General features: G+C 39.1%; 1 protein-coding gene across 10 annotated transcripts in view; it reads left to right on the top strand.

Moving 5' to 3' along the window:
* Positions 1-12,029, top strand: part of HACD4 (3-hydroxyacyl-CoA dehydratase 4) — a 45,057-nt gene that overhangs the window by 19,977 nt on the left and 13,051 nt on the right. For 2 of the 10 annotated variants that reach the window (XM_017518583.2, XM_017518585.2), the window contains exons 6-7: positions 7,971-8,096; positions 8,981-11,244. In XM_017518583.2, coding sequence (XP_017374072.1) covers positions 7,971-8,096; positions 8,981-9,063 — 209 coding nt within the window. In that variant the 3' untranslated portion in view covers positions 9,064-11,244. Of the gene's footprint in view, positions 1-7,970; positions 8,097-8,175; positions 8,703-8,980; positions 11,245-12,029 lie in introns of those variants that run through there. The other 8 variants (XM_017518580.2, XM_017518581.2, XR_005198336.1 and 5 more) reach the window with 7 other exon arrangements.

Raw genomic sequence — 12,029 nt, forward strand, 5'->3', positions numbered from 1 at the left:
ATTGTATTTGGACTCTGGGGTTCATGTCACATCCTGCAGGATTGTTGCATAGGTACATACATGACATAGTGATTTGTTGTCTCCATCCCTCCCCCTGACCCGTTGCCTACATCAGGCATTTCTCCTGGTGTTATCCTCCCTGCCCCCACTGTTGTCCCTCTCGCCTCCCCTATACCCTCCCACATAGCCCAGTGAGTGTTGTTCCTTCCCTGTGCCCAAGTGTTCTCCTTGTTCATCACCCACCTATGAGTGAAAACATGCAGTGTTTGGTTTGCTGTTCTTGTGTCAGTTTGCTGAGAATGATGGTTTCGAGATTCATCCATGTCTCTACAAAGGACAGGAACTCATTGTTTTTTATGGCTGCATAGTATTCCATGGTGTATATGTGCCACATTTTATTTGTCCACTCTGTCATTGATGGGCATTTGGGTTGGTTCCAGGTCTTTGCTATTGTCAACAGTGCTGAAACAAACATATATGTGCATGTGTCTTTATAACAGAACGATTTATAATTTTTTTAATACATACCCAGTAATGGGATTGCTGGGTCAAATGGAATTTCTATTTCTAGATCCTTGAGGAATCACCACATTGTCTTCCATAATGGCTGAACTAATTTAAACTCCCAGGAACAGTGTAAAAGTGTTCCTTTTTCTCCACATCCTATCCAGCATCTGTTGTCTCCAGATTTTTTAATGATTGCCATCTAACTGGCATAAGATGGTATCTCAATGTGGTTTTGATTTGCATTTCTCTAATGACCAGTGATGATGAGCATTTTTTCATATGTTTCTTGGCCGCATAAATGTCTTCTTTTGAAAGCATCTGCTCGTAAACTTTGACCACTTTGGAATGGGTTTGTTTTTTTCTTGTAAATCTCTTTTAGTTCTTTGTAGATTCTGGATATTAGCCCTTTGTCAGATGGGTAGATTGCAAAAATTTGTTCCCATTCTGTTGGTTGCCAGTTCACTCTAATGATTGTTTCTTTTGTTGTGCAGAGGATCTTAAGTTTAATTAGGTCCCATTTGTCTATTTTGGCTTTTGTTGCCATTGTTTTTGGTGTTTTAGTCATTTAGTCTTTGCCTGTGCCTGTGTCCTGAATGGTGTTGCCTACGTTTTCTTCTAGGGTTTTTATGGTGGTACTTATGATTAAATCCTTAATCCATCTGGAGTTAATTTTTGTATAAGTTATAAAAAAGGAGTCCAGTTTCAGCTTCCTGCATATGGCTAGCCAGTTTTCCCAACACCATTTATTAAACAGGGAATCCTTTCCCCATTGATTGTTTTTGTCAGGTTTGTCAAAGATCAGATGGTTGTAGATGTGTGGCATTGTTTCTGAGGCCTCTGTTCTGTTCCATTGGTCTATATCTCTGTTTTGGTACCAGGACCATGCTGTTTTGATTACTGTAGCCTTGTAGTATAGTTTGAAGTGAGGTAGCATGATGCCTCCAGCTTTGTTCTTTTTGCTTAGGATTGTCTTGGCTATGCGGGCTCTCTTTTGGTTCCATATGAAGTTTAAGTTGTTTTTTTTCCAGTTCTGTGAAGAGGGTCATAGGTAGCTTGGTGGGAATTGTGTTGAATCCATAAATTACTTTGGGAAGTATGGCCATTTTCACAATATTGATTCTGCCTAACCATGAGCATGGAATGTTTTTCCATCTTTTCGTGTCCTCTCTTATTTCCTTGATCAGTGGTTTGTAGTTCTCCTTGAAAAGATCTTTACATCCTTTGCTAGTTGTATTCCTAGGTATTTTATTCTCTTGGTAGCAGTTGTAAATGGGAGTTTGCTCATGATTTGGCTCTCTGTCTGTTGTTGGTGTATAGGAATGCTTTTGATTTCTGCACATTGATTTTTTATCCTGAGACTTCACTGAAGTTGCTTATCAGCTTGGAGGCTTTGGGCTGAGACGATAGGGTCTTATAAATATACAATCTTGTGGTCTGCAAATGGGGACAGTTTGACTTGTTCTTTTCCTAACTGAATGCCCTGTATTTCTTTTTCTTGCCTGATTGCTCTGGCTAGAAGTTACAATACAGTATTGAATAGGAGTGGTAAGAGAGGGCATCCTTGTCTAGTGCCAATTTTTAAAGGGAATGCTTCTAGTTTTTGCCCATTCAGTATAATATTGGCTGTGGGTTTGTCATAAATAGCTTTTATTATTTTGAGGTACATTCCATCAATACCTAGTTTATTGAGAATTTTTAGCATAAAGGGCTGTTGAATTTTGTCAAAGGCCTTCTCTGCATCTATTGAGATAATCATGTAGTTTTGTCTTTGGTTCTATTTATGTAGTGGATTATATTTCACTCTAATGATTGTTTCTTTTGCTGTGCAGAATCTGTCGAGTTTGATTAGGTCCCATTTGTCTATTTTGGCTTTTGTTGCCAATGCTTTTGGTGTTTCGGTCATGAAGTCCTTGCCTACACATATGTCCTGAATGGTTTTGCCTAGATTTTCTTCTAGGGTTTTTATGGTGTTAGGTCTTATGTTTAAGGCTTTAATTCATCTGGAGTTAATTTTAGTGTAAGGTGTCAGGAAGGAATCCAGTTTCTGCTTTCTGCACATGGCTAGCCAGTTTTCCCGACACCATTTATTAAATAGGGAATCCTTTCCCCATGGCTTGTTTTTGTCAGGTTTGTCAAAGATCAGATGGTTGTAGATATGTTGTATTGCCTCCGAGGTCTCTGTTCTGTTCCATTGGTCTATATCTCCGTTTTGGTACCAGTACCATGCTGTTTTGATTACTGGATCCTTGTAGTATAGTTTGAAGTCCAGTAGTGTGATGCCTCCCGCTTTGTTCTTTTTGCTTAGAATTGACTTGGCTATGCGGGCTCTCTTTTGGTTCCATATGAAGTTTAAGGTGTTTTTTCCAGTTCTGTGAAGAAGGTCATTGGTAGCCTGATGGGGATAGCATTGAACCTGTAAATTACTTTGGGCAGTATGGCCATTTTCATGATATTGATTCTTCCTAACCACGAACATGGAATGTTTCTCCATCTGTTTGTGTCCTCTCTTATTTCTTTGAGCAGTGGCTTGTAGTGTTCTCCTTGAAGAGGTCCTTTATGTTCCTTGTTAGTTGTATTCCTAGGTATTTTATTCTCTTTGTGGCAATTGTGAATGGAAGTTTGTTCTTGATTTGGCTCTCTTTAAGTTCGTTATTTGTGTATAGGCATGCTTGTGATTTTTGCACATTTTGTATCCTGAGACTTTGCTGAACTTGCTTATCAGTTTCAGGAGATTTGGGGCTGAGACGATGGGGTCTTCTAGATATACAATCATGTCGTCTGCAAATAAAGACAATTTGACTTCCTCCTTTCCTATTTTAATACCCTGTATTTCTTTTTCTTGCTTGATTGCTCTGGTTAGAGCTTCCAGTACTATAATGAATAGGAGTGGTGAGAGAGGGCATCCTTGTCTAGTGCCAGATTTCAAGGGGAATGCTTCCAGTTTTTGCCCATTCAGTATGATATTTGCTGTTGGTTTGTCATAAATAGCTTTTATTGTTTTGAGATACGTTCCTTCAATACCTAGTTTATTGAGGGTTTTTAGCATAAAGGGCTGTTGAATTTTGTCAAAGGCCTTCTCTGCATCAATTGAGATAATCATGTGGTTTTTGTCTTTGGTTCTGTTTATGTGGTGAATTATGTTTATAGATTTGTGTATGTTGAACCAGCCTTGCATCCCTGGGATGAATCCTACTTGATCATGGTGGATAAGCTTTTTGATGTGCTGTTGCAATTGACTTGTCAGTATTTAATTGAAGATTTTTGCATCTATGTTCATCATGGTTATTGGCCTGAAGTTTTCTTTTCTTGTTGAGTCTCTGCCGGGTTTTGGAATCAGGATGATGTTGGTCTCATAAAATGATTTGGGAAGGATTCCCTCTTTTTGGATTGTTTGGAATAGTTTCAGAAGGAATGGTACCAGCTCCTCTTTGTATGTCTGGTAGAGTTCGGCTGTGGACCCATCTGGACCTGGGCTTTTTTTGGGTGGTAGGCTCTTAATTGCTGCCTCAACCTCAGACCTTGTTATTGATCTATTCAGTGTTTCAACTTCTTCCTGGTTTAGGCTTGGTTGGATGCAAGTGTCAAAGAATTTATCCATTTCTTCCAGGTTTACTAGTTTATGTGCATAGAGTTATTTGTAATAATCTCTGATGATGGTTTTAATTTCTGTGGAATCTGTGGTGATATCCCCTTTATCATTTTTTATTGCATCTATTTGATTATTCTCTCTTTTCTATTAATCTGGCTAGTAGTCTATTTTGTTGATCTTTTCAAAAAACCAGCTCCTGGATTTATTGTTTTTTTTTTTTGAAGAGTTTTTTGTGTCTCTGTCTCCTTCAGTTCTGCTCTGATCTTAGTTATTTCTTGTCTTCTGCTAGGTTTTGAGTTTTTTTGATCTTGCTCCTCTAGCTCTTTCAATTTTGATGATAGGGTGTCAATTTTAGATCTCTCCTTGCTTCTCAAATGGTTTAAAGTCTGTTTTATTGGAAACTAGGATTGATATCCCTGATTTTTTTTTTTTCTCTCCATTTGCTTGGTAAATCTTCCTCCATCCCTTTATTTTGAGTCTATGTGAGTCTTTGCACATGAGGTGGGTTTCCTGGATACAGCACACTGATGCGTCTTGACTTTTTATCCAGTTTGCCAGTCTGTGTCTTTTGATTGGGGCATTTAGGCCATTTACATTCAACATTAATATTGTTATGTTTGAATTTGATCCTGCCATTTTGTTACTGGTTGGTTGTTTTTCCCATTAGTTGATGTGCTTCCTTATTGCTTTGTTTTTCTTTATCATTTGGTACATTTTTGCAGTGGCTGGTACTAGTTGTTCCTTTCCATGTTTAGTACTTCCTTCAGGAGCTCTTGTAAGGCAGGTCTTGTAGCAACAAAATATCTGAGCAGTTGCTTGTCCATAAAGGATTTTATTTCTCCTTCCCTAAGAAGCTTAGTTTGGCTGGATATGAAATTCTGGGTTGAAAGTTCTTTAAGGATGTTTAATATTGGCCCCTACTCCCTTCTAGCTTTTAGGGTTTCTGCTGAGAGATCTATTCTGAGTCTGATAGTCTTTTCTTTGTGGGTGACTCAACCTTTCTCTCTGGCTGCCCTTAGGAATTTTTCCTTCATTTCAACCCTGGTGAATCTGACAATTATGTGCCTTTGGGTTGCTCTTCTTCAGAAGTATCTTTGTGGTGTTCTCTGTATTTCTTGTATTTGAATGTTGGCCTGCCTTGTTAGGTTGGGAAAGTTCTCCTGGATAATACCCTGAAGAGTGTTTTCCAGCTCGGATTCATTTTCCCCGTCACATTCAAGTACACTGATCAAGTGTAGATTAGGTCTTTTCACATAATCCCATAGTCTTTGGAGGCTTTGTTAGTTTCTTTTCACTCTTTTTTTCTCTAATCTTGCCTTCTCATTTTATTTCATTGATCTGATCTTCAATCTTTGATAGCCTTTCTTCTGCTTGATCAATTTGGCTGTTGAAACTTGTGTATGCCTTGTGAAGTTCTTATGCTGTTTTTCAGCTCCATCAAGTCATTTATGTTCTTCTCTAAGCTGGTTATTCTAGTTGGTGTTTTGTCTAACCTTTTTGCAAGGTTCTTAGTTTCTTTGCATTGGGTTAGAACATGGTCTTTTAACTCAGAGAAGTTTGTTATTACCTACCTTCTGAAGCCTGCTTCTGTCAAATTTCAAACTCATTCTCTGTCTTGTATTGTTCCCTTGATGGTGTGGAATTGTGATCCCTGGGAGGAGAAGAGGTGTTCTGGTCTTTGAAGGTTTCGTCCTTTTTGTGCTGGTTTCTTCCCATCTTTGTGGATTTATCTCCCTTTGATCTTTGAAGTTGATGATTTCTGGAGGACTCTCTGAGTGGATGTCCTTTCTGTTGAGGTTGGAGCTATATCTTTTTTGGCCTGCAGAGGCACTGCTGGGCTGCCTCAGATTCATTCAAGTTGCTGGGTGGGTGGTCTTCTCCTGGAATTTGTTTATGCTGGTGAGAATAGCCCTGCCTTCCAAATGGTTCTCTCCTTCTCCAAACTCAATCTTCCTGGTTGGGGTCAAACTGGAGTATTCGTTGAGAAGCTCTCTAGCGGGTGGGCTTCAGTTTGAGTTTTGTGGGGGTGGGGCCTGCCAGGCCTTATGGCCTGTTTCGCTGCTTTCAACTCTGCCTCTTTTGTGGGACGAGTAGTTCTGTCCTGCTGGCGTTAATCCAAACTTCCGCCCGGTCCATGCCGACAACTGTGCCATCGCTCAGATTTGCATTGACAACCCACACTGCCCCTCAGTCTGGCAGGGCTCTAGTGGACCGTAGGTTGCAGGAGGGATGAGGGAAGCACAGGATCCTAATTGGAGCATCGAGGGGGTGAAGTCCCCAACCCTCCAAGCTTGCTGCACATTCCAGGTGGGGACATACCTCGCCCTGTCTCAGTTCACCCTCCCTGGCTGCTCTGACCCTGGGCTATTTTCAGAGTCCTACCACTGCCACCAAAACAAACCTGGCATCTTGCTTGGAATCGTGAAGTCCTCTAGCCCTCTGCGTCTCATTCGCTGGGAGCTGCATTCCAGTGTTGCCTCTTATTGGCCATCTTGGTGCATGTCCTTATTCCATAATTCTAAGACTTTTCATTTCTAGGAAAGCCAAGTTTTTATATGGTTGCCATACATCCTTATTCTTTTATTAGCTTCATTAACCTCTTCTTGCAATTACAAAATAAGGTATGTGCAGAAAATAGTCTAGAGGTATATCTGACAAAAACGTCAGTAATTAACTCTGGGTGGTGGAGTACAGATGATTGTAATTTTATCTTTATATGTTTCTGTATATGTTGGATGTCCCAAAGTAAAAAACTGTGCAGTTGAATAAACCTAAAACTTTTGATAAATAATTTTTAATAACTGTAATTTCCCACCTGACAAATATAAGACAAAAAGTTTATGTAAATAACCAAATCAACTAACTGTACTGATCAAATGCTGAAGACACACAGGGGCAGCCTGTGTTCATCTTAAACTGTATGGTTGGTGTCAGTTGCAGATCCTGCACGGATGCTACTGATAACTCTGCTCAGCTCTAATAGTTGTGAGCTCCTACCTTTTCTTCGTTTTTCCCTTTTTAAAATTTTGACTCATAAGAAATTGCAAAAACAGTGCACCATTCTCATGTACCCTAATGATAACATCTGACAGAACATTAGCATATTACCATTTCATCCCATAAAATGTTACCAAAAATATCTATACATGGGATACAGTTTAAAAATAGTGCACCATTCCCAGCTTACCCTAATAACATCTGACATATTGTTAGCATGTTACCATTTCATTCCATGTAATGTTACCAAAAATATCTATACATGGGATACAATTTTACTGAAACTTCATCTTTTTTTTACCTGACACCAGCACCCTCCCTCAAAATAATTTAGGCCAGTATTTCTCAGAGTTCTTCAAAATATTTATTAAGTACTACTCATGATTAAGGAGGAAGAAGCACATATTCTAAGGCTAGTTAGCCTGAGGAAGTGTTGGGTGTTTTTTTTTTTTTTTTTTTTTTTTTAATTGCAGAATGTCTCAAAACCTCTACTGTGTTAACATGTGTTTTGAAACTCTAAGAGGAAAATATATGCACCATTTTCCAAGTTCATTTGTCTAGCACCCCCATTTGCGGCTAGGCAGACAAATGTATTTTGAGGTAACATTTTAAGAAACATTGTAAATTCTTCCCCTGTAGGCATGATAAAGTATACCATGGATGAACATTCAACATGTCATGCTGCTGTAAGCACCTTGCCAACTTAATCTTTTAGCAGATTTCTATATTAAACTTGGTTTAGCAAAAAGATTTAGCAACTATTACAAAACTATCATTAACAAATTCAAATGTCCTACAACTATGAAAACATACATATACATCCCTGTAACAACTTGAGGAAAACCTTCATGATGCCTTTTTTTTTTTTTTTTAACAGCATTTGCCATCTATCAATCGCTGCCCTATTTTGAATCATTTGGCACTTATTCCACCGAGCTGCCCTTTGACTTATCCATCTATTTCCCATATGTGCTGAAAATATATCTCATGATGCTCTTTATAGGTAAGTGGCTTTTTTGGTCTTGTTTTTGCATTTTTCTTATGCTTTTTGGTTAGTGCTTGCCATCTACCTTAATATACAGGTTGGTAAACATGGGAGAGACCAAAGAGGAAGCCTGACATGATGAACTAGATCTTGTTAGTAGAGCACCTGGAGGTTATAATGGTTATAATGCTTTTTGCAGGACATGATGGGATCAATCATGTTTCACTTTCACTGTACAAACAGGAACAATTTTACCATCAAAATACAGCTGCACTGTGTGTAAGATATAGAAGTTTTGACCATGTGCACAGGTATCTACAAATAAAGCCTAGATGTCAAACTAAGAAGAATTGGCTATTTCTGATTTTTCCATTTTGTTTCTTGTTTGGCTTTTCACACTGGCCCTTCCTATCAGGCAAATGGGAGTCGGTGTTAGAAACTCAAGACAAATGTATGAAACAAAAACTTGCCCTTGAATAAATTTGAACATTAAAGTTAATGGTTTTCCAGACAATTGGGGAAAAAAACTTTGATTATTAAATTTTTGTTTTCCCACCTCTAACCATCACAAATCTCCAAAATAATGATTATCTCTAGAAGGTAACGGATATGAAACAAAAACAACACATAGAAAAGACAAAAATGTGAGTCTTTAGAGATGGAAAGAGCTACCCTAAAGAAAGGAAAGACAATTGCTTGCTTTAAAAGCAGGACAGAAAGAGTTTGATTTACCTCTCTTTCTGCATAAAATCTGGATACTTCCTTAAGCATTCCTTCTTCACATCTCCCTTGAGAGTGTCTTCTCCCTGGAATTCGGGCAGCACTCTGTATTTTAAAATCATTGTTCCTTCCAGAGAAATAGATAACCTTGCTTACCTTTGCAACTTCTTTCTCCACGTTAGGTATGTATTTTACCTATAGTCATCTATACTCAGAAAGAAGAGACATCCTTGGAATCTTTCCCATTAAAAAGAAGAAAATGTGAAGTACAGCATTCTAGTGTGACATGAGAAAAGACAGGCTGTGGATTCAGCTGCAGTAAATACAACGCAGGAAGTATTCCGGTGGAAAAATACCTTTTATTTGATAAAATTCCATTACATGAAATAATTGCACATACCCCCAAAACTCTAAACATAACAGACTGTTTTTCATACATTGTATCTTTAAGACATACATATTTTCCATACCTTGCTTCACCAAAATTCCTGTTTTACTTGGATTTTATACAAGTTATACTTAAATTGTATGAAGTCTGATTATTTTCCTGTAAGGTTAATGAGAAATAGAAGATTAACTGTAGTAGATTTAATTAAATTAAGAAACCAAACTTGATAACCTAAATTACATGTTTTTTTGGTTTGTTTGTTTGTTTTTTTTTGACTTCCGACTCCCAAAATATATCTATTGGCGGGGGGGTGTGATGGAAAATATATTCCACTGTTGACTAGAGTAACATATTTTACAGACAGATGTCTATCTTCAGAGGAAATAATTCAACACTCACCCTAAACATTAGATATGTTTAGAAAATTAAATACGTTTCCAAGCCCTGTGTCTTAGCTCAGGTTGCTGTAACAAAACACCATTAACCGAATGGCTTAAACAACAGCAACTCTTCTCACAGCTCTGGAGGCTGGGAATTCCATTCAAGATCAAGGCACTAGCTAATGCACTTCCTGGTGAGGGGCCCTCTTCCTGGTTTGCAGATAGATGCCTTGCTGTGTCCTCACATGAGAGACCTACTCTCTTGTGTCTTTTACAGTGGCAATAATCCCATTCATAAGGACTCCACCCTCATGACCTAATTACCTCCCAATGACCCCACCCCCAAATACCATCATATTGGAGGTTAGGGCTTACCACATGAATTTTGGGGGAACACAAAGATTCAGTCCATAGCATTCTGCAGCTGGCCTTACAAAATTAATGTCCTTCTCACATGCAAAATACATACATTCCATCTCAACAGCCTCAAAATTCTTAACTCATTCCTGCATCAACTCTAAAGTCCAAAGTCTCATCTAAATCAGATGTGGGTGAGATTCAAGGTACAATTCATCCTGAGGCAAAATTCCTTTATAGCTGTGAAACTGTGAAATGAAACAAGTTATGTGCTTCCAAAAATACAATGGTGGGCCACACAAAGGATGGACGTTCCCATTCCCAAAGCAAGAAACGGGACAGAAGGAAGGTGTAATGGGTCCCCAACAAGTCCAAAACCTAGCAAGGCAAACACCATGAGATGTTCAGGCTTGGGAATAATCCTCTTTGGCTTGATGTTCTGGCTTCAGGAACCAATGAGGCAGAAGTATTGCCCCCAGGACAATGTCGGAGGAGGACGACCCCTATGTCACCAGGCAGAAGCTGTCAGGCCTGTTGAAAAACCACTGCAATGACTGCCCCTTCTGAAACTGAGGAGGTACACCTGATGTTCTCTGAATCACCTTTCAAGGTCAGTCTTTCCTTGTCTTGAAGAACAGTGTACATTCACAGCTGAATAGCTCTATGCTCCCAGATCCAACAGCCTTCCTTCATTTTGTCCCATCTCCATTCTTTTAATAAAACTGGCAGTGTTCCTGCTGGGATGGCTGATTAGGTCTGTGGTTCGCACCCACAGAAGTCTAAGTGGATGATTTGTCTGCTACACCGTTAGTGTTCTCTTCCAAACAAGTTTTATCTTTTTGTAATGCAGACAGACTGATAATTTCCCAAACCTTTAAGTTCTGGTTCCATTTTGGTTAACAAGTGTGTCATGTTTCAATTTTTACTTTAAGCAGTCCAAGGCACTCTTTCAACACTGGCTGGAGATCTCTTCAGTTCAATATCGAATTTCATGGCTCAACATTGTAACTTCCACAAAACACTAGAACATGAACACAATCATCTAAGTTCTTTGGCACATATAACAAAGATCATCTTTCTTTCAATTTCCCATAAGAGGTTCCTTATTTTCATTTGAGACGTCATCAGCATGGCCTTTATTGTCTACGTCTACCAACATTCTATTTTGTGGTGATTTATGTATTCTCTAAGAAGATGGAGGCTTTCTTTCCCACCCTGTTTTCTTTGAGCCCTCATTAAAATCAACTCTGTCAATCCCTTCATGGCAATATTGGCTTTTTCTAGCATGTACCTCAAAACTCTTCCAGCTTCTATCTGTTACCTAACTTCAAAGCTGCTTCCGCATCTTTGTGTATTGGTTATAGCAGCACCTTACTTCTTGGTACCAACTATCTTAGTCACCTTGGCTGTTATAACCAAATACCGTAAACTGGGTGCTTCAGACAAATACATTTCTCACAGTTCTGGAGACAGGGAAGTCCAAGATAAAGGTGCTGGCTAGTTAAGTTCCTGATGAGGTTCCAAGGTGCTAGCTGATTCTTCCTCATGGTTTATAAGATGGATGCCTTCTTGCTATATCCTCACATGGTGTAAAGATATACTGTCTCTCCCATGTTTCTTATTGTAAAGGTACTAATCCCATTTATGAAGGTTCCAGTTTGAAATGCCATCACACTGGAGATCTTCAACATATGAATTTAGTGGGTGACAGTAGCCTTCAGTCCTTAGTGCTCTGATAGAGTATTCATTAATATCATGTTCATTAACACTTTCTAAGTTATTTAGGCTTTGATGCCTTAAAAGAAGACCCTGGCCAGGCATGGTGGCTTACACCTGTAATCCCAGCACTTTGAGAGGCCGAGGTGGGCAGGTCACTTGAGGTCAGGAGTTCAAGACCAGCCTGGCCAACATGGCGAAAACATGTGTATACTAAAAATACAAAAATTAGCTGTGCGTGGTGGCACATGCCTGTAATCCTAGCTACTTGGGAGGCTGAGGCATGAGAATCACTTGAGCCCAAGAAGCAAGGGTTGCAGTGAGTGGAGATGGAGCCATTGCACTCCAGCCTGGATGACGGAGTGAGACTGTCTCAACTACAGCAAAAAA

Source organism: Cebus imitator, unplaced genomic scaffold, assembly GCF_001604975.1.
Source record: "Cebus imitator isolate Cc_AM_T3 unplaced genomic scaffold, Cebus_imitator-1.0 Scaffold688, whole genome shotgun sequence".
Taxonomy (NCBI): domain Eukaryota; kingdom Metazoa; phylum Chordata; class Mammalia; order Primates; family Cebidae; genus Cebus; species Cebus imitator.